The sequence below is a fragment of the Manis pentadactyla genome, chromosome 4 (genome assembly GCF_030020395.1).
Source record: "Manis pentadactyla isolate mManPen7 chromosome 4, mManPen7.hap1, whole genome shotgun sequence".
In the NCBI taxonomy this organism is placed as follows: domain Eukaryota; kingdom Metazoa; phylum Chordata; class Mammalia; order Pholidota; family Manidae; genus Manis; species Manis pentadactyla.
The window spans coordinates 170,334,194-170,355,098 of NC_080022.1; the positions used below are offsets into that span (position 1 = coordinate 170,334,194).

General features: G+C 43.8%; 2 protein-coding genes across 7 annotated transcripts in view; both read right to left on the reverse strand.

The window, feature by feature from the left end:
* Positions 1-111: 111 nt before the first annotated feature.
* Positions 112-10,725, reverse strand: KLHL11 (kelch like family member 11). 2 transcript variants are annotated; one of them, XM_036882956.2, is made up of 2 exons: positions 9,581-10,711; positions 112-5,538 (listed from the first exon to the last, which is right to left on the reverse strand). In XM_036882956.2, exons 1-2 carry the CDS (start codon positions 10,123-10,125, stop codon positions 3,957-3,959), a joined length of 2,127 nt encoding a protein of 708 aa, XP_036738851.1. In that variant the 5' UTR covers positions 10,126-10,711; the 3' UTR covers positions 112-3,956. The 2 variants fall into 2 exon arrangements, with proteins under 2 accessions (XP_036738851.1, XP_036738852.1); XM_036882957.2 differs by lacking the exon at positions 112-5,538 and adding an exon at positions 5,774-6,212 and having other exon boundaries at positions 9,581-10,725.
* A 703-nt stretch (positions 10,726-11,428) lies between these two features.
* Positions 11,429-20,905, reverse strand: part of ACLY (ATP citrate lyase) — a 38,493-nt gene continuing 29,016 nt past the window's right edge. For all 5 annotated transcript variants that reach the window (XM_036882921.2, XM_036882922.2, XM_036882920.2 and 2 more), the window contains 9 exons: positions 19,731-19,858; positions 19,029-19,122; positions 17,084-17,238; positions 15,680-15,830; positions 15,427-15,570; positions 13,533-13,646; positions 13,079-13,161; positions 12,721-12,797; positions 11,429-12,339 (listed from right to left, as the gene is read on the reverse strand). In XM_036882921.2, the coding sequence (XP_036738816.1) occupies positions 12,245-12,339; positions 12,721-12,797; positions 13,079-13,161; positions 13,533-13,646; positions 15,427-15,570; positions 15,680-15,830; positions 17,084-17,238; positions 19,029-19,122; positions 19,731-19,858 (1,041 nt within the window). In that variant the 3' untranslated portion in view covers positions 11,429-12,244. The remainder of the gene's footprint in view (positions 12,340-12,720; positions 12,798-13,078; positions 13,162-13,532; positions 13,647-15,426; positions 15,571-15,679; positions 15,831-17,083; positions 17,239-19,028; positions 19,123-19,730; positions 19,859-20,905) is intronic.

A 20,905-nucleotide genomic window follows, 5' to 3' on the forward strand; every position in this document is an offset into this window, starting at 1 on the left:
CAACTTAAAGGAGCCAAGGGTTGGATGAATGATAGAGTAAAGGGAAGGAAGAAAGCAATTATATTCAACAGTGCATAATTAAAAAGGAAAAATTACACAGGGCAAACCAGCTCTAAAGAAATACATTTATTTAAAACTCACATTGAGACAATTAGGAGCTTTAACACAGACCAAGACAGCTTTATGAACATAAAGCAAGCTATTTTACAATGTAATGTCTCAAAGTGTCCTAAATTCTACATCTCCTGACTTATAGGGAGATAGCCAAGGATATATTTTCAGTAGAATAGGGGCTTGGATACTGATAGCCCCCAAAAAACTCACTGAGTATCAACTTGAACTATTTATTTTATAAATAAGTGGCCCTAGCACAAGGATCATAACCTTCAAACACTAGCAAGCACTAGTTTCACAAGTGCATTAATGCAGGAGGAGTAAGTTAACAAGTGCTCTATTGTATGTGCTTCAACGTCAGACATTGGGAGTATTGGTCATATAGGGTAAGACAAAAGCCCACAAAGGTAATCAACAAAGAGCAGTTATTAGCTCTCTAATTAAATTCCTTGAAGCAAAATGACCACTATATTCTGTTATTGTTGTTGTATTACATCACTCATCTATGAGCTGTTTTGTTTTCAATGACCAGAACTGTTATAATGTAAGCATTTTAACAAAAACAAAAACAAAAACACACTATTCTCAAGAAAGTAGCAACTGGAGTGATGAAATGTGTCAAAATGACAGTTAAAAAAGGAAAGACTGAACTGTTTCTCAAATATTCTACAGTTAAACAGCAACCGATAAACGTCCTATTTTCCTAGTGTAGGCAGAGAACTTGCTTCACAATTCTGTATACTTTCAAAAGACATGGAATGTGGCCAACATGCCTTTTAAGCTTAACCAGCAAAATACAAAAAAAAAAAAATCCCTTTAGTTATACTTGATTAGGCCAAGTAACTAAAATATACAATTTAGCTTACCTGTCTACCTATTGTATAGTGTTCATATTAGAATTATGAAGCAGAGAATCAAGTATTTAAACATACCACATGCTACACTAGCCAAGAAACATATATAGGAAAAAAGTGTGCCCTAGAAACTGCCTTATCAGCAGCCTGAAAAGTATAAAATACAAAGCACACAAATCTTCCATAAACACTACCTTTCCAGCTCCAAACTTCTGTATTACAAAAAAAAATCAGTATTTAAAAAATTTTTGGTCCCAGAAATACAAAACCAAGTAATCAAAACAAGATGTCAATGAATTTTGAGATTTTTTTTTAGTAAAGTATTTCTGAATTGGCACAGCGTAAGCAAAGTGGATTATCAAGATACACAAGACTAATCATGCAAACAACTGCAAGTGACACTAAGCTCATGACTGACATTCCCAAAATATACTGCTGGGTTTTTTTTAAACCATGGTTGGGTAGGTAGAGATAGAGGATATCCATTCTAAGATACAAGGAACCTCACTCAAAGTTAGATATAGTTATTATTTTTTGGTATAATCAATTCCTTTCTTTTCCTTCCACAAAATGAAACAAAAGCAACAAAAGGAGGTTTGCTTGAATACACATTAAGCTGTCTTTTTAAAGCTGTATTTTTAACTGCTTAAAGTACCAAACACAATCTTAAAGGAAGTTTCTTTCCCACAGAGCCATTTTAGGCTGGTCATCAAAGTAAGAACCTTTCCAAATACTCCAGGAAGTTATTTTCAGTTTAGAATTTCAGAATGTCAGCCTTGAACAGATTAAAGGAAATCTGGAATCTGGTTTCTTTCCTTATAAACAAGTTAGTTAGGATATTTCAGAAACACACGTTATTGATGTGAAATCACACATGTGAATTCAAATATGAAATGAGAAACTCAGAGGTCAGGAAAACCTACACACGGCATCATGCAAGGAAGGACTTACCCCTTCTTTTCAGCCTTGGCCTAGGCTGCCTGCTGAGTTAAAAAACAACACTTTCAATTAAGTTCTCCAAACCAGATTGCACCTAAATCTTAGGAGTTATCATTTCTGTCATATCATGTGAGAAAAAGACAATCTTCTGAATAATTTGGTGATAATCGTCTCAGAAGACAACAGTTGAGACAAAACCCACCCAAAACCTTACATCACACCCTTCTGGAAAGAAACTGGCCTCCTAGTGTGCTACTAGATTACTTCACCACCGCCAAGGAGAGGGAGTTTGCTAGCAGTCTATCAGAGAAAAACGACAAGTGAGTTCAATGAGCTTTTCTGTCTTAGTTGCAGACCTCTCACTACTAACAAGTAGCACTTGTCAGACACCAAATGGCTATTATTAAAATAACTACAAATAAATGGAAATTGAGAAAATGGTAGAGGTAGGGTAGGATAATATATCCTCATACAGATATTTAACTGTTTTCCATCTCCATTCCAGTCTAAATTAAATGGTTTTAAAGCAGATTTCCAACACATTTATTGGAAAATTGTTCTACTAAGGGTCACTAATTTAGGAATTTCAGGAAAGTTCTTAGTAGATAGCCCAAGGGCTAAATATAGTAATAGTCCTGCAGCAAATTGGGAGCCAAAATTTCTAGATGTGCTTTTTTCTTTCCATGTTTGATACAACTAATAAGGTAGTTACCTATAATGGTCTAGGGGGAAAAAAAATCACTGGACTTGGAATTCAACCTCTAGAACAGTATTTTGTAATTTCTAAGAAGGTTGAGACATTCCAGAAGAAACAGGAAAAATATACTGGACCCACTTTGTAAACTGTTAGAGCAGTTCTTTACGTTAACTGAGTGCTAATTTGATAAAGCTTGGAAGCATGTAAAAGTCAGAATGCATACAAATAAATGATAACTACATCAATACATTTTTAAGAGCCATAAGTACGCACTTAAATTTGGTACTTGAGGCTTAAAGTTCCAATGGAGGTCTAAGGCAACTAGATAAAATATAACAATCAGGGCTGAGAAATAATAAGGCTTCTCTTTAGCAACATTTCTCTAAATTGTTACTTCCCATTTTTAAAAAAGTTTCTTTTAGAAAGGAATGACGAGGATTCTATACCATATGCATTAGAGCAAAATTTAAAATTGAAGGCATTAAATGTTGATTGTCATAGGCATTATTTATACTACCTTGTCCTCAAATAAGCCTACAACTCCTGAAAAAGTAAGAAATTTTAATGACTTTGATTTCTAAGACTACACTAATAATGCTCTTTTTCTTAGAGTAACAAATTACACATACATAACTTCCTCTATTTATCAATCTGCTAAAGATTGATATTTTTGCCAACTACCATCATCTCAGAGCAATGGCCCAAAGTCTCTAACGGTTGCTAAAGAAATGAAAATTTTAAAAAATACATGAGCCAATCACAAACTTATCAGTCATTTCTTCTAAAAATAAACAAAATAGCATTTCTAGATAAATATATACAACAAAATATCAATGCAAACATCTGAAATCACCTTGCTGAAAAATTGTGCTTTTTCTTTTCAAATTTCAGTCTCACTATTGCACATACCTCCTGCATGAGGACTCACTGCCTAAATTCTGATCTTGTCAAAAATAACCATTCAGAAAAAATGAAAAGGAACAACAAAGTAAATGTGCAAATAAAATTGGCACTTGAAGCATGTTCAAAACTGAAGTCCCTAAGACAAAGGAGTTATAACTTGGCAGAAAAAGTCAAGTAACTACACCTGGTTTTTCCACTTGTCTTTAACAAGATCTTCTTTAGCTAGTGCATACTCACAAACTAAAGACAGAAAAAGCCTGCAAGCTAACAAAAACTACCATGTATTGAATTGAATTTCCCATTCTTCCTTTTTTAACTACATTTCCTTTACATGGGGCAATAATCAGTTCGGGTAAAAAATAAGTTATCAACATACATTTTCAAGTAACAGTCTAGGTATCTTCAGCTTCACAAAACAGATCTGTCTTAAGCTGCATGTATTAGAGAACCTAGCATTCAATCTGAGAGCTTGGCACTCGCCGCATATTTAGGGCATGCCGATGTATTTCTTGCATCTGTCTGATCCGGTCCTTCTGCCACATTAAGTTTTGGGGCATAGGATATCTCTGAGTGCCATGCAAGTACCGGTAAGGGATTCTCACGTGGCAAGCAGTGGCTCTACAGCGAGGTTGTGGCATGGGAGGAAGCAGCATCCACCTCTTTCTCTCGGCACAGTATCGGTAGGCTTCTTTCCGATACTGTTTGTCAATATCATCACTGTTTTTCCAGCCACCAATAATGAAAACGTCATCTTTGTAATAGCAAATGGCTGCTCCTTCGATACTTAGGACTTCTGGAGGTAAGCTTTCAAGGATCTCATCCGAAACTTGGCTGGCAATTTTTCTTACTGCCTCTTCATTTTCTAAAGAATAACTCTTAGGGCAGCATGATGCTGTCTGGTAAAAGTTTGAATTGACCACAGACATTTGGAAAAAACAGTAATTGTCAATAAGTGGCAAAGATTCCACATCTTGCCACTGTCGAGTCTCCGTATCATAGCAAGTAATTACAGCCTTTAATCCATCCTCAGTGTCCCGGTCCACAGGAGTACGGGCAGCAATGTACACAAACCGGTCTTCAATGGCCAGTGCTTTCACATCTCGAAGAATCTTTGGTGCTGATTCTAAGTTGTGCCATTTATCAAGTTCAGGATTATAAACAGTCACATCTTTAAAGCCGGGACTAAAGTTTCCATGTCCTCCAATGCTGTAGAGCTTCCCTTTGACTTCTGTTAGCCCAAAAGAATGCTTCCTTGTCATCAGACTACAAACATGTTCCCACGTATTCAAATTTGGGTTATACCTTTCCACAGTTTTAGCGAACCCTGGTTCCATTGATCCAGCAACATACACGTAGGATTCAGTTACTGCAACAGCATGTCCGTCAAGGTGATTATGAATGTGGGGCAGGTTTACCCATCTGTCCTCATCAACAAAATATCCCACACATTCACTCAAATAGTCCCCCCCTTCTGACACACCTCCAATCACCATGATCACATCCATGTTTTGCCCATAGCGCGGTAATAATGAGACATGAGCAGCAGGATGCTGGAACGTACCAGACTGCATGTTCTCAGCTCGCAGAGCATGCCTCTCCACTGCATCAGCCACTAACTTGACACACACTTCATTATTGGCCACCAACCGCTCTGGTTTAACATGCCGAGTAAGGTAAGTAGGTTTCATCTGGGACAATCTGAGCAATTTAAAAAGTTCCTCGAAGTATCGCTCTCTCTCTTCAGCATTTCTCTGAACCCACTTCAATACTGTTTCAAAGAGAACCTCTTCGGAGTCAACCGTAATTTCCAAGTCCGACAGCCAGTCTCGAATGAGATGGAAAGGTAAAGTATAAAATTCTTCATCCTGAATTACCTTGTGGAAATTTCTCCGTATCATATCAGCAGCTTTCAGAGCAAGTTGGCTCAGGGTATACATGTGAGCTAAGCTATGAATGGCCACACAATTAGAGAGATGAAGTTTTTTCTTGAGAAATTCTCCACAAAATTCTTTTAAACGAATTAATAGGAACCTAAAATCAAGAAAGAGGATTAAGTTTCAAATGTGCAATTTTAGTGGCTGCATTTGAGAGCATCTGAATTATACAAATTGAAATGGCAAGCTTCTCACTTTATGTACAATTGAAAAAAAAAAAAAGCAAATCCTCCCAAACTAAAAAGGATTATGCTGAAAAGTATGTTTAAGACATATATAAAATCTTATTTTAATTATTTATATAGTTTATATATAATTATATAGTATACATACATAATACACATACACAAAAAAAATTGTTTTTAATTACAGGGTTTTCTGGAACACATTCTTTAACAGAGTACAATAGTCCCATACTTAATTTTCACTTTAATTCGCCCTTGGCATAGGGATATCCCAATCCAAACTTGTCTATGCCGTCCTGCCCTAATCCCTTGCCAATCACCAGCCTCTTCTTCAATGGGGTAGGTCTCTGGGAGGAGACTTTATTAAGCAGTGACTAGACAGTATAGGAGCTGCGGGTCCTGGGAGGCTGTCTGCCCCAATACCAGAAGGAACAGCAGTGGAGGCTTTGTGTCAGAGGTTCTGATCTCGTCTTCACCAGGGCTTACTGTCTGGGCAGCTAGTGAGGGGAGGAAGGGGATGGTGTTTGCGGCCTTGGCCCAAGCTGAGTCCTCATTAAAGGAGGGGTGGCAAGGCAACTTCAGGCATCTGAAGAAGCCAGGAAATAAAACAACAACAATAAAAAATACACGCATAGTCCAGGTTAAAAAAGAAAGTGATTTGGTACGTAGCTGACTAGAAGTTGTACACCCACCTGAATTATTTGAAGTTTAATTAAAAAATAAAACAAAACATCACAACAGTTTCAGTCAAATCCACAAACCTGACATAATTCAGCCCTGAGGGTGGCCAATTTGAGGCCACTGTTTAAAAAAGAATAAATTCCTAGAACCAAGAACCTTAAACAATGTAAGGATGATTTCATCAGTGCAGGCCTCGCTCAGTTTAAAAGTAACCATCTGTTACTGGTTATGGTTATTGCGCTTAACAACTATCTGTGACATAAAGGTGAATAAGACAAGCTCCTTCCACCCTCTCAGGGAACACACTATCTTAGGAACAAGGCAAAGACTTGGTGGAATGCTAAAAGCTCTAGTGGCTCTCAACCATGTCTGGGTGCCAGGGTCACTAGATTCCTAGACTGCCCCCATTCCCCACCAGAGCTCCTATTTCTGGCAGGCACCCAGGTAATTCTGACACACATTCCCTTGAACAGGGTGTTTAGAAACACTGCTCTATGAAAACAGTAGTTATCATGTATTAGGCATTTGCCATGCGATGGGCATTAGGCTGAGAACTTCTTATGATTTCTTAATGTTGTAAGTGCCCTGGAAGGTAGGTATGACCCACAGAGTTGGGGGCTGGGTGGGGGTGGAGGGTGGCAGTAGGGAGTGGGATCAAGCCTCAGAAGATGGATAAGATTAGATGTGATGGTTGCAGGGCACTTAGAGCAGTGACTAACACCAGGCAGCTGCTGAGCTGGCAGATGGACAGAAGTTAGAGTTCTGAACGAACTGCCTTGGGAGTTCTCTTCTCCTCACACTTCCAACTCCATACAAAGCAGGGCAAATCTGAAAAATAGAGCTCCCGTGACAGAAGCAAACATAGTTTGAGTGAGAGCAATGGCCCTTCTCTATGCATTTTCATTCACCAAACGTCCTTATCGCTGATCTATACCCGCCCCTCTAATGACCCAGCCTCACCCTTTGAGAAAACAATCAGGTGGGATCTTTATCTTCCCACCACTCATCTGCCTGCAGCTGTACCCTACACTCTCCGTTCCCACACCACTCGTCTTCCATTTTTATATTTGGATTCTAGCCTCTTATTGGCTTCAGGGGCTTTAATCCTGCAATTACTCCCTTACTCCTATAACATCAATTTCTCCTCTTCCACTGATGCATTTTTCATCAGTGCACAAATGCGCTCTAGTATCTCCTATCTTAGACGGTGGAGAAAGACAGACCTCTCTGTTGACTCCTCCTCAAACATTTCCATGTATCATTTTTCTGATCCTCTTTATAGCAAGACTTAAATAGTATTTGTCAATGCCATCAAAGATCTCTTATTATTGCCAAACCTAATGATCACTTATGGTTGTCAGAGTCGATGTGATTGGCCACTCCCTCCTTGACATACTTTCTTCCAATGCTTCCATGAGATCAGCCTTCTCTGCTGGTTCCTTTTTAACATTTTGGAGAACCCCAGGGCTCTGTCCTGCCTCTTCTCTTCTCCATCTACACTCTCTTCCTAAGTAATTTCATCCAGTCCCATAGCTTTCATTACCATATACACACTAATTTCCTCCCAATCTCTAGCTCCCAATGCTCTGATATCCAACTGCCTATTCAGGTATCTCCTGGGCCAAAACCAAACTCCTGCTCTTTCTCCCCAACTTGCTCTCCTGCAGTCTTCCACATCTTACTAAAGTAATAACTCCATCTTTCCAATTCCTTGGGTCAAACCACTAACAGTCCTTTCCTTTATATCCCACATGAAAGCCATCAGCAAGTTTACCTCCTCTACCTTCAAAATATATGTAGAATTGAAGCACTTCTTATCACCTTTACTTCTCCCTCCTCAGTCCAAGCCTCCACCACTACTGCAACAATTTCAACTAGTCTCTCTGCCTCTGTCCCTGCAATCCTTGTTTCACCACAGCAGCATTCTTCAAATCAGACTGCATCATCATTTCTCTGCCCCAAACCTTATTCAGAGTAAGAGCTTGAGTCCTTCCACAGGCTGGCAAGGCTCTCTGGGATCTGGATCCATCCTCATTAACACCCTGAGGCCTCTCCTACTTCTCTCACTCTGCATCCTTTCATACAGCCATACTGGCCTCCTATTCTCTAATGTCCAGACAAGCTCCATCTCAGGGCCTATACACCTGTGTCCCCTACTTGAAACACTCTTTACTTCTCCTTTAGTTCTTTGCAAAACATCTTCTTCATTAGGCATTCTCTATCCATCCAGTTAAAAAAAGAAAAACAAAACCAGGTTCTCTCCACCTGCACTTTCTATATGCCCCCACTATGCTTTACTAGTCATCATAGCTGTAGCAATCATCCAACATGCTATGTATTTTACTTAATTTATTGTCCATCTACCAGTGCAAAGAGGAAAGAGACTTCTGTTTTGTTCACCGCTGAATCCCCAGCACTTTAGAATCCAGTGTCTGATCTGATTCATAATAGGTACTCAATAGGTATTTGTTAAAATAAGGTATCTGTAACATAATATTGCCCAGACTCCTCCTTATCTCTGTAAATGGCATTCACCTCCTAATCAGTCTCTGGATTATTCATTCCTGCCGGCTACAATCTATTTTTTCACAGAAGCAGAATCATCTTTTTAAACATTTTAATTAGATCATTTCTTTACCCTGCTTCCCAACCACACAGTGAAATCCAAACTCATTTCAACGCATTTCACACACCCTTCTCCCCCCCTCACTAGATCCAGCCCCACAGGATTTTTCTTTTTTAGTTTTTCTGCAAGCCAAACTGGATCTTGCCTGAGGGCCTTCGTGCCATCTGCCTGGAATGTTCATTCCCCATCTCTGCAAGGCCAGTTCTTCCTTGCCGGTAAGAGGTCGGCTTAAATGTCACCTCCTCAGAGAGGTGTTTCCTCTACCCAATCATCCTTTCCTCTACCGTTTCATTCTTTTTTTAGTATCACAACATCACTTGTTTACACTAGGGCTTTCTTTGTCACTACCTTTGTCCAACCACCTGGAATCAGCTAAGAGCAGAGTGCCCCCGCCAGACTGGCAGGCTGCAGCCTCAGCGCCCAGTGTCCAGGGCAGTAGCTGTCAGTGCCCAGAGCAGTGGCTGCCCCACAGCACACAGCAGGTGCTCATTAAGTATCAAACGGACGCATTTCCTCTGTCTCTCTCGAGTCCCAGCCGTAGGCACTACCGTCCCCGCCTTCTGCCCGCTCCCTGGATGCGGCCCTCGGCGGGAGAGCATCTTCATCTTCCTGCGCGCCGCCCTCCGCATCCCGCCTCCCCCGCCTACCTGTCGGCCAACTCCAGCACCTCGTGCACACTGCCCGTGCTTACGCGGATGCGCCCGGTGTACATGTATTCAATAACAGCTTCCACCGTGTCGGGTTCGGGCCCGGGCTCGGAGCTCCACTTGCGCATCTCCACCCGGCCCGAGCGGGACTCGGAGAACTGGCCGGAGAGCAGGGGCGTGAAGTACTCGGTGGCGGCGGCCAGCACAGAGCGGTGGGCCCGGAATTCGCGGCCTCCGGCACCGCCGAAGCACAACGTAATGTCGCAGAAGAGGCCCTGACGCCGCTGCTCGTTCTGCCTCCACGACAGCTCCGAGCAGTGGGTGCTGCACTCGAAGTCCTCGGCCTCCGGGCCCGGATCGCCCCCGCTCGCTTCCATTGCAGATATGCCGGGCCCAGACCCGAAGTCCACCGTGCCACTGCCTCGGACTTCGGCGGCCAGCCCCGCCGAGCCCGCGGCGGCGGTCTCCATGCTCTCCATCTCCAACACCTGAAGAGATGCAGCCGCAGCCGCTGCGGCTGCCGCCGCCACCGCCGCCGCCGCCATCTTGACGCCGCCGCGCCCGAGCACCGCAGTCCCGGAATGATCCGACTGTTCTGGTGCGACAGAGGGATTCTGGGAATAAATAGCGGGCGCAGGGCGGGGCCGGGCGGCGCGGGCTATGCGCACGCGCTGGCCCGCCCGCCGGGACTTGTCCGGTGCTGTAAGCTGGAGTGGTCCTTTTCGCGTTAGGACTGCTTCCCCGGAGGCCTCGCACCACAGGCTGGTGGGACGACGGCCTCCCCTGAGAGTAGCATGCTCTCCACTGTCACTTTGTCAAACAAAAGCCACCTTAGACCGTCACCTACTAATGTCTAGGCGTGGGTTAAATGGTAATGTTTCCAGAATATCTTGCCTGGCTTTAGTACATCTGCATATCAATAGGCATTCAGAGATGGAAAGAAGGTATGGCTTCAGTGCATTTGCATCATTCCTCAGGGGTGGAGAGAAGTTCATCTCTATTATATCAATGGGTAATTACCTGGGCAACTGAGGGCTTACCTGTACCTGAGAGGTGAAGGGGAGGGCCGGTTTTGCTTCTGCTGGAGGAGAGAACCGGCCCTGGACTGCAGTTTGTAAGCAATAAACGGATTTTAAACTTTATTTCTCCCTTTGACTGATACCGGCTTTTAGAGGTATTTTGCCCCAGGATTTCCTTTCCCTGGACTTACACTAGGGTTGCAAACATTGGATTTTTACTTAAACTTTAAAATGGCTTTGGAGTAAAAATTATAAAAGACCTACAACCGAGCCCCAGTGAAGCGGATGAGGATGAACTGAACTGATTTAGCTTCTAAAGATGGGATGTTACCTGCATTGGAAGGTCGCCCTGAGAATTGAGGTGCTTGTCAAGTGCTTTACATAGGTAGTGGTTGGTCCATAGTTCCATACAATATATTTATTAAATAAGAAGATTAACAAAAGCCACTTTAGGGTTTTAAGCAAGGGAACAGCTCAATCAGCTGGTGGCTGTGTGGAGAATGGATTTTAAGGAGACAAAGTGGAACTAGGGCCACTGGTTAGCATACCAGATATGGCTAGATCAGAGGGATAAAGTATGAGTCCACAGGACTTGGCAACCAGGCAGAGAAGTGGAGGAAAAGATGGCTCCCAAGTGTGGGCAGAACTTTGGTGCCCACTCACTGAGGGGAGAGTTGGAGATTTAGGGGAGACTGTAGGTTTTTTGAAGATAGTGATTTGATTAGTTCATGTTTTTGTTTTTGAAGAGGTAGATGAAGAAATTAAAATCTACATGTAGTAAAACTACTAGGAAGTACAGTTCAAAGGAATGCAGGTGTATGACACAAGACAGCAAGCAGTATGCCTTCATTGTTACTAGAGTTTATTTAAACCGAACTATAATACAGAGAAGAGACTGAGCTGGCAGCTGCCCAGAATCTTCATGGATACAGATACAAACTGGCTGGAGACCAGTCTGAACCCACACTTCAGTAACAGACGAGTCAGTTGCATAAATACAGAGAACACAAGACATTTCACAGCTTTTCTGCTTTGCATTTCCATTTTAAACATAGGTATGTTACAACTTTACATTTTAAATTACTACTCCACATATTTGTGACAATGGCTAAAGATGCAATGGTCCCATCCCTCCTAACATAATCAGACTTTGGTCTGTAACAGAATGTTCCAATGGGATACCAAACAAACCCTCTACACATAACATATAAAAGATCCTTAAAAATCAGATTAATACAATGCTCTTCAGGTTACAGAAGAAGGACGAAAGGGAAGTGGAAAAAACAAGACATTAGGGGTGCTTTAAATGTATAGTATCTTGGGGTCTTAAGCTTCATTCCCTTCTTCCAAGGGGAAAAAAAAAAGCAACATCGTAATACCCTAATGAGGAAAAACACTATCCTTCTATACAATAAATATAGCAGATGGCAGAGCAAATATCACAAGCATTGGCTTGGTTTTTAATTCTATGCTTATAAAAAAAAAATCAAGCTTCTTTGTGTGTACTGAGCAGTGTTAGCCTGTATACCAGTGGCTGTTTGTATACCAGGCCCAGCCAACAGCAAGCTCCAGTGCCAGCAGTCTGCACACTGTGTCCTGGGGAAAGAGTTTTTAACTTCACTTTATGGTAGGGTTCCTGGCTGAATTACATGCTCATGTGTTCCGGAAGAACATATGAAATATCATCCCACGGGTGACGATACAGCCCCTGCTTCAGCCTCTTCTGATCAAGATAGTGCCCTAAAATGGAACAAATGAATCTTTTTGTTACGAGTTGGTGAGTTTGTTAAAAGTTTGGTTAGTGGGGAGACAATAGGGAAGGGAAATCTTTTTAATACAAACAAATGGGGAAGTAAATCCAGATCCATTCCACACATAAATGCTACCCTTGGTAAAAGAGAAGTACTGGATTTTACTCTGTTTTCCTGGGCTAGCAATCAAAGCCATTTCTAAGAACAAAGGAAAGATAAAGATATGGGGAAAGTTCAGAAAGGAAGGATTAGGAACAATGATGAAGGCCATGTGACATCTGATAGAATCTCACCACATAGGTTAAATGGCATAGCTGAAGCATGGGGTAAAACAGACAAAAATACTTAATAACAACAACTAACAACTCACCAATGAAGCCCATACTCCTTCCCAGCACAAAGATGCCATTGAGGGCTCCAATGTCAATATATTCATCAGCTTCCTCCCTGAAACAATCAACTTGGAGTTTTAAAATGGCTCCCATGACCACCCTCCTCCCCTCAGACAGTACTTCAGCCCAGGAGTGAGAAACTAAGCTCTCTCTCATTCCAAAGTAAAACTGAGGGGTGCTCTGGGTAGTAGGAGTAGAAGGCAATTTTTGTTTTCTTCTTTGTACCTCTCCATATTTTCTAAATCCTCTGTAATGAGCATGCATGGCTTTTAGAGCTGGGAGGAAGCAACAAGAATCGATCAACATTATGAAGAAGAAAACGGCTGCAGAGCTCACCGAGTAAAGGACCCACAGTTTCTAAGCATGTCTACAAAGGCAACTCCGATGAAACCATCTACGTTCAGGATAAGATTTGGTTTCTGGGAAGGCAAAAATTCAAAGCATTTAGCATTTTTCATTTTTTTTCCTTGCAATTCCCCATTATTTACCACTACTACTATACTATTATGAATTATGATGTCCATTTAAAACCTCTCACAAAAACATCTATCTTGGTTGGTTAGGAGAGACTGGGTCTTAGCTCAATTCCCAAAGTCTAGTAAAGGACCCAACACATGTTACACTTAGTACATGTTTGTTGAACTTCATTGTGCAACAGAAATAAAACTTTCCAGAAAAACAGGTTTGACGCACAGGTTAGATGCACATCAAAACACAACCCGGCTCTCAATTTCTCTAAAAAATTCACCCAGAACTATGATTTGAGAAATAGGGACATTTTCTTTTTTACCTTTGAGGTGGTAATCTTCTCTACTTCGAGCGCATAGTCGAGCAGAGGGGTGGCAGGGAAGTGCTGTTTGACGTAATCTTTGAGGATCTGCACCCGCATGTCTGGGTTGTTTATCTAGAAAGCGACCCACAGTTACAGAGAAACCCATCCTAACACCGCATTTAAGGTACATGTTTGTGCTTGTCTGGCAGGTGGGTACAACTGTACATGTAGTGTCCACGAGGTTTGTTTCAGGGACCTGATCCATGTATATGATCCCCTGTAGCATCAATTATGACACTGCCTTGGACATAGGGTTTTTGAAGTCCTCTCATCTCATTTGAGCACTTAAAACAACCTTTGTAAGTTCTCTCTTTCATATTACAAACAAGAAAGTGAGATGGGAAGAGTTAGCCATTCATCCTGCAGTAATAAACAGCAGGGAGCTGAGGCTTGCCCACTCTCAGGCTAGAAGTCTTAGGTTCTAGCCACCAGTCATGCTACCTACCAGCTCAGCAGTCTCCTCAGCCTAGTCAAGCTGCAACAAAGTTCTACAAAGTTCTCAGTTTGTAACTAAGCAAACACATGCTGGCAGTGGAGCTGCAAAACACCCTGGAAATTTCAAAAACTTTGAACTTGCAATGAATGGACATGAATCATCTGTTAAGAGACTCACACTAGCAATAATCTCTCAGTGGGGGAATGAGGAGGTTTAGGCACATGCCAAATCCCCAGACCATTGTGTCCTCCCCATCCTCCTCCCTTAGCAAAGAGACATAGGTCAGTATGGACTCTGAAAGGAAGAAGCCCAAGACTGAGTGTGGCAGCGCAAGTCTGAAGTTATCTCAGGAATGAGGCCCTGAGCTGTGCATTGGTGTTACCTGCTTGTGAGCCACAGTGGCTGAGCAAAGTTCTGCAAAGCCTGGATGGAATGTCCCTCAGACTAACCACCGTCCCAGGTTCTAACGCAGTCCTTGCTCTTCAAGCAAGGAGATCTACCCTGGGCAGGCCCACTGTTTGGGGTATCCCAGATCACACGCCTGACTCTCCTGCATTAAAGTGTCATACACCCCACCTAGTCCAGAGGAGTGGCCAATTAGATGAGATTTCTATAGCTATAGGGCCAAGGATCCTGAGGCTAAGGGACCTATGAGGAGCTGTCCCTGTAAGGCCCTGAGCAGCTGCTGGTATCACTTCTCTTTTCCTTTGATTTTTAAACACAACTCCCTACCAGGGCTGCAGAGGACTACTGGTCCATGGCAGACTCTATTAACTAAAATATTTGCTCCCCCCCCCCCCCCTCAGGTCTGCCCTGATTTTATTATTCTTCCTGCCCCAGTGAGGCCAGGCTTCACCATGTGACTTCCTTTGGCCAATGAAATGTGAGTGAAAGTGATCTGTGCAACTTCAAAGCAGGCCTTTTAAGAGTTTCTTCTGACAGAAGACCAGCACATCCCAGAGAGAGGCTGCTCCTTTACCACAGATGACAGTAAACAGGGCCACAGCCAGCCCACAGTGGACATAGGGTGCATAAGTAATAAACCCACGCTGTTGTAAGATGCCAGGATTTTTGGAGGTGTCTGTTACCGCAGCATGCAGCATTGTCTAGCCTAAGGTGCCCCACATGTCCCCTTAACACAGACCTTATCCATTTTTTCCTGTAAGGTTCACTTTGGAAGCTAAAGTTACCAAGTTTCCAGCTCACATTTTCACAGTGCAACTGAACACAATAGAAACTGTTCAAGGGCAATCTGTACTATAATGGAAAAAACTAGCGGCCTTATCTTTGGCATCTGTCAACATGTCCAAAGCTTTGCATGTTGGGAGTTCAGAGCCTGGGTGTTCCCAACTAAATCAATGCTCTCATCACCATCCAGCCTGTACATCTAGTCCCTTAGTGAGAGCAGTGACTTACCGATTTTACCCGGTGACCGATGCCCATGATCAGTTTTCCTTCCTTCTTCATCTTGTTCACAAACTCCATGGGGATAATGCCACTGTCAAAGGCTTTGCTGAACATCTTGGCTGCTGCATCTAGGGCACCCCCAAACCGGTCCCCCTGTAGGAGAAGCCCATGGTGCCCTGAGCTGGAAGTCTCCTTCAGCTTTGCAGACCCACCTGGCATGCCCGAACAGCCCCCAGCGTCCCACCAGGATGACGGCACTCACGATGGTTAGCAGCCCCGAGGTGAGGCTGGAAACCAGGTCCTTCCCAGCCCGAGCACAGATGATGGTGTTGTGGGCCCCCGAGACAGCTGGCCCGTGATCAGCTGTCACCATCAGGCACATCTCAATAAAGTGGCAGGAGTACTTGGGCAACCTAGGGGTAGGAGAATGAAGGGTCAGGCAGAGAGTGGGAACAAAAATGGGCGGTTCAACAGTGCACCACTGGCAAGACCATGCTCCGACTCTCTCTCATCTCCCTGAACAAGTTACTCAAACTCAGGAAGGGCAGCCACCTCCCCGTCCAGGTCTGATACTATCACACAGCTCCAAGGCAAAACCCCGATTCTTGAGCCATTCTGGACATTGCTGATATCAAGTACCACTTTTAAAATAGTGTGAGCTGGTCACTACACTCACCGTGGTAAGCATTCTGCATGTGTATTAAATGTCAAATCATTAGTTGTACATATGAAACTAATAAAATATTACGTTAACTGTAGTTCAACATTTTAAAAAAGATAAAATAAAATACACTAAGAGTTAGCAAACAGGGTTTAAAATCTCTTCTTTAGGCAATTCTCAGCATGAGTTTCAGCATTTGACCTGTATTTGTGGCTACCCCGTGAGAGCCAGACGGAGAGTAAAGACCCGTCCCTTTCACAGTGTTCAACCTCCCAACTGACGATGAAGGAAAAAGTTTGGAGACTTGGGTCTGCAAGAGCAGATAGAGGGAAACCTGTTCAAGTGTTACAGTGTGTGAGCTTCTCCCAGGAAGAGCCAAAGCAGGACCAAGATCCAGCTCTCTGCAGGGGAGGGCATGACACATACCAACACTTCAGCCTGGTCTTCTACCCAGCACCACCCAGGCCAGGGCTCTGTGACTCTTATACTGAATGGCCCCCTTGCCCAGTTGTCAGTCTCATGTCATGGGTGAGCTAAGCTTGGGAGCTGCAGAGAAAACCATTTTTTTCCAACATTCAGGCTGATGAGACACAAATTTACAGATGTCACAGGACAAGGTACTTCAACAATGCCTGTTCCGCACCTCCACCAGGCCATTGCTCTGTAAGCCACCACAGCCATGCACATCACCCCAGCTAAGCCCCACTGTTCTCTCAAGAAGCCTGCATTCATTATGTTCCACTTCTTTAAAAGTTCCCAAGGGAAAGGGGCCGATCAAGATCCCCAATGAGGTCACTGTTTCCTACTCCTCTTGGTTGGGACTGGCTTTTCTGTCACTGAAGACACAAGAACTGCTTGTCTCTCTGTCCTCCGCCCTTGCATTGATCTGTGGCCATCAAGACTGGCCCTGGGCATATTCCCCAGGGCTGCCCACCTCCACTCCCTCGTCAGGGGAAAATCATTGACTCCAGGTTGCAGGGCCATCTTCTGCCCGCCATGCCTCACCTTCTCTGGAACCAGAGGAGGCCAAGGACCCCACCGATGCCCATCTCTTCCTTAAAGACCTCGGTGATGGGCATGCCCGCATAGATGAGCTCCTGTCCTCTCTCGTCGCAGATGCTGGTCATGAATGAGGCGGGTTTGCGGATCAAGCCCAGCTCCTGGGCAGAGATGGGGGCAGAGGGAAGCAGAGCTGTGGTGACCACAGAGACTTTTCTAGGACTGCCTGCCTCACTGTCTGTGCCCTCAGAACCGAAGTGTCCCAGGAAAGTCTTAATTCCAACAGCCAAGCAACAATGCTCAGACTAACTCCTCCCAAGAAAGAAGTGCAAAAGCCCCTTTATTATATTATTATTTCAGGTGCAGAAAATAGGAGTGCTATGCCCATGGCACCTGCTCAGCTCTGGCACTATTTCTGTTCCTCACTGAGCATTCGTAGAGCCAGGCAGGGCACAAAGCAGTTCACACCCACAAGTCCATCTTAACCTTACAAACGCATGAGAGCAGAGGAAATGAGGCTCAGAGAGGCTCAGTAACTAGCCCGAGGTCACCTGGCTAAGAAATGGAAGGATGGAACTAAAGGGAAACTTTAAATGCTCCACACTTTAAAACTTTTAAACCCCCCACCGAAATGTAATGAGGCACATGCCTGCAGAAGTGGGGGATCCCCCCAAGATGGCCTTTACCCAGGGGAGGGGACCAAGCTTCTGCATTTATCTGTTTCAAGAGTTGAGGCACAATGGGGGTATCATTAGCCAACTATGTCTTAGCCATTTCTTCAGTTATCCCCTATTAACTTTAATAAAAAACCTCTTTCTGCCTTAATGTTTGTTAGTTCAGTGAGTATCACTATGGACCTTCCTTTTCCCATTTTTATGTATATCACACATAGACATATAAAGAATATACATGTTGCTTTCTTTGTGTGCACAAATTTTTCATAATCATCATAGAGATATTGTCCCATATACTATTTGGTGAAATCTGAGCTCCAGAAGTGTCAGCACCTACACAGATCTCGTTCACTCCTTTTAACTGCCATATAGTCCTTTCATACACCACCACAATTTAGCCATTCCTCTCCTGATAACATCAACTAAAAACACTCTTGAACATATTTGTGTCTGTCTGTGAGCACTTCTCTGAAGTAGCTTTTTAGACAGAGAACTGCTGAGCCATAAAGTATGAGCACTTTTAAATGTGACTGATATTACCCCACTGCCTTTCAGAAAGGTGGTGCCAATTTCCAGTCCGACAACAAACACACCAGTTTCCTCACTGTGAAACCCATGTGAACACAACATTATCAAAGAAATGTTTTTCGTTGTTGACCTGACGGGCAAATTGGCATCACAGTTTTTACTTTGGTTCCTTTTAGGTGTGAGGTTGAGAATTTTTTCACGTTGAAAGACCATTTCATACCCATTTTCTTAGTGGGTTATTAGTCTTTTTAAAATTGATTTAGAAGAGTTCTCGTATACTAAGAAAACCTAGGTATGAGAAAACCTCCATCTATGCCCCTTAGACACGTAGGCAGAGCAGACTCTACTTCACCCTGAAATCTCCAAGCAAGTGCAAACAACTCTAGGGGACAGTGCCCGTCCCCAGCCCCCGCTTCCAGGTCAGGCCACAAAGCTGTGGGAGAGACATGCTGCCCTGAGCTCTCCTGGGCGCTCCATTTGTTTTACGAGTTGGTCAGAAGGGGTCGCCTCACAAGCTCCAGCATACAAGGCAGGGCTGGAACCTAAGGGTAACCACTGCAGTTTCTTCTGATGCCCTGGGAGAAGCCTCCCTCAGGCTGTGGCTTGGAGCCTGGAGCAGTGATTACACGGCTGCCCTAACTAACAGGGTGGGCCTGGTTTCCAGGGGTTGGTACTGAATCAACAAGACCCACCACCTCAGCCCCCAAGTCTCCCTTGCCCACACGGGTAGGGACAACCCCAGCACCTACTCGGGCCCAGGAGTAGTCCATCGGCACTGTTGGGGGTGGCACCTCCTGAGCAGGTACAATGACCCCTTTGGCCACAAGATCTTCATACACAGACCTGGCAGGCAGAGGAAGGGGAAAGAAAAGACATTCACGTGGATTTTATTCTTCTGGACTCCTCTAAGCCATCCCAAGAATGCTCCACCATCTAACCCCAACTCCTCAGGCTCCCTAGCTCTGTACCACACCTCCCGTCAGTGGCTAACTCTCACCAGCTGGGCTCCTAAGAACTAAACAAAACAAGCTCTGGCCAAGAACTTCCCCCTCTCCCAAATGCAGCTTGAAAGAAAGTTGAATCTGGAGGCCAAGGAAGGACCAAGGGGCAGAATGGGAAGAGACAACAGGTTACCCAAAAACTCTCTCACTCAAGTAGAGATGACACTTTCTAGATGTTTCTATACTCATCTCTCATTTATAGCCAGGCCAAGTACGTAGGCTCAGAAACTGAACATGTTTTAATACCAGTCTGAATGGCCTACAACTGCTGCTTCTACAAACTAAATAAAATGGAAACTCAAAAGAAAAGATTTTGGACTATCTGTACTGCTGTGCTAGACACCTGAGAGGGACTGAGTATCAGACACCTCTGTGCTGAAGAGGCTGCTGTCCTAAGGAGGGGTCTGGTGGGGGAAGGGAAGGCTGGCATCCTCCCCAAGGTCCACTTACTGGATGATTTCTCCAAGCTCATCAAAGCTTGGGGGCACAAACACTCCTGCCTCCTTCAAAGTCTGGTTCTTGGCTACTGCAGTTTCAGACGCCTGGTTGGCACAAGCTCCAGCATGGCCAAACTGTACCTGGAAGGCAAAGGGAAATGGCTCTACGGGGCTCGTCCATTCCCAAGAGAGAGAAAACAAAGGCTCCTGGGAACGTCAGCATTGATCACAGACAGACCCCATTCAACACTCTACATCAATCACTTCATTCAGGCCTCAAGCAGGCTCACGAAACACATATAGTGGATGACTCCTGTTTTACAGATGAGGAAACTGAGGCACCGAGAAGTTCAGGAGCTTATTCAAGGTCACACAGCTGGTGTGTATGGGAGGTAGGACACAAAGCCTGGCCATTCCAATTCCACAAACACCTCTTCTGGGCTTCCTTCAGGCAGTGGTCAGGGGGATGGAGAAAAGCAACTAGTTGATAAAGAAGATAAGAAGAGGTGGTACATATACACAATGGAATACTATTCAGTCATGAGAAGAAAACAAATCCTACCGTTTGCAACAACATGGATGGAACTAGAGGGTATTATGCTCAGTGAAAAAAGCCAGGCGGAGAAAGACAAGTATCAAATGATTTCACTCATATGTGGAGTATCAGAACAAAGAAAAACTGAAGGAAGAAAACAGCAGCAGACTCACAGAACCCAAGAACAGACTAACAGTTACCAAAGGGAAAGGGACTGGGAAGGATGGGTGGGAAGGGAGGGATAAGGGGAATAAAGGGCATTATGATTAGCACACATAATGTAGGGGGAGGGGCACGGGGAAGGCAGTATAGCACAGAGAAGACAAGTAGTGACTCTATAGCATCTTACTACACTGATGGACAGTGACTGTAATGTGGTATGTCGGGGAGACTTGACAATGGGGGGAATCTACTAACCACAATGTTGCTCATGTAATTGTATATTAATGATACCAAAATAAAAAAAAGAAGTATCTAACCTGTTTAAATAACACTATGTCCAGGCGCTCTTCTAAGACTTTTACTCATTTAATCTTTCAGTAGCTAGCATGCTTTCCTGTAACAAAGGAACTGGACACACAAGAGGGGTGAAGTAGCTTGCCCGAGGCCACACAGCTAATATACGGTAGCATTTGAACCCAGGTACCTTGGCC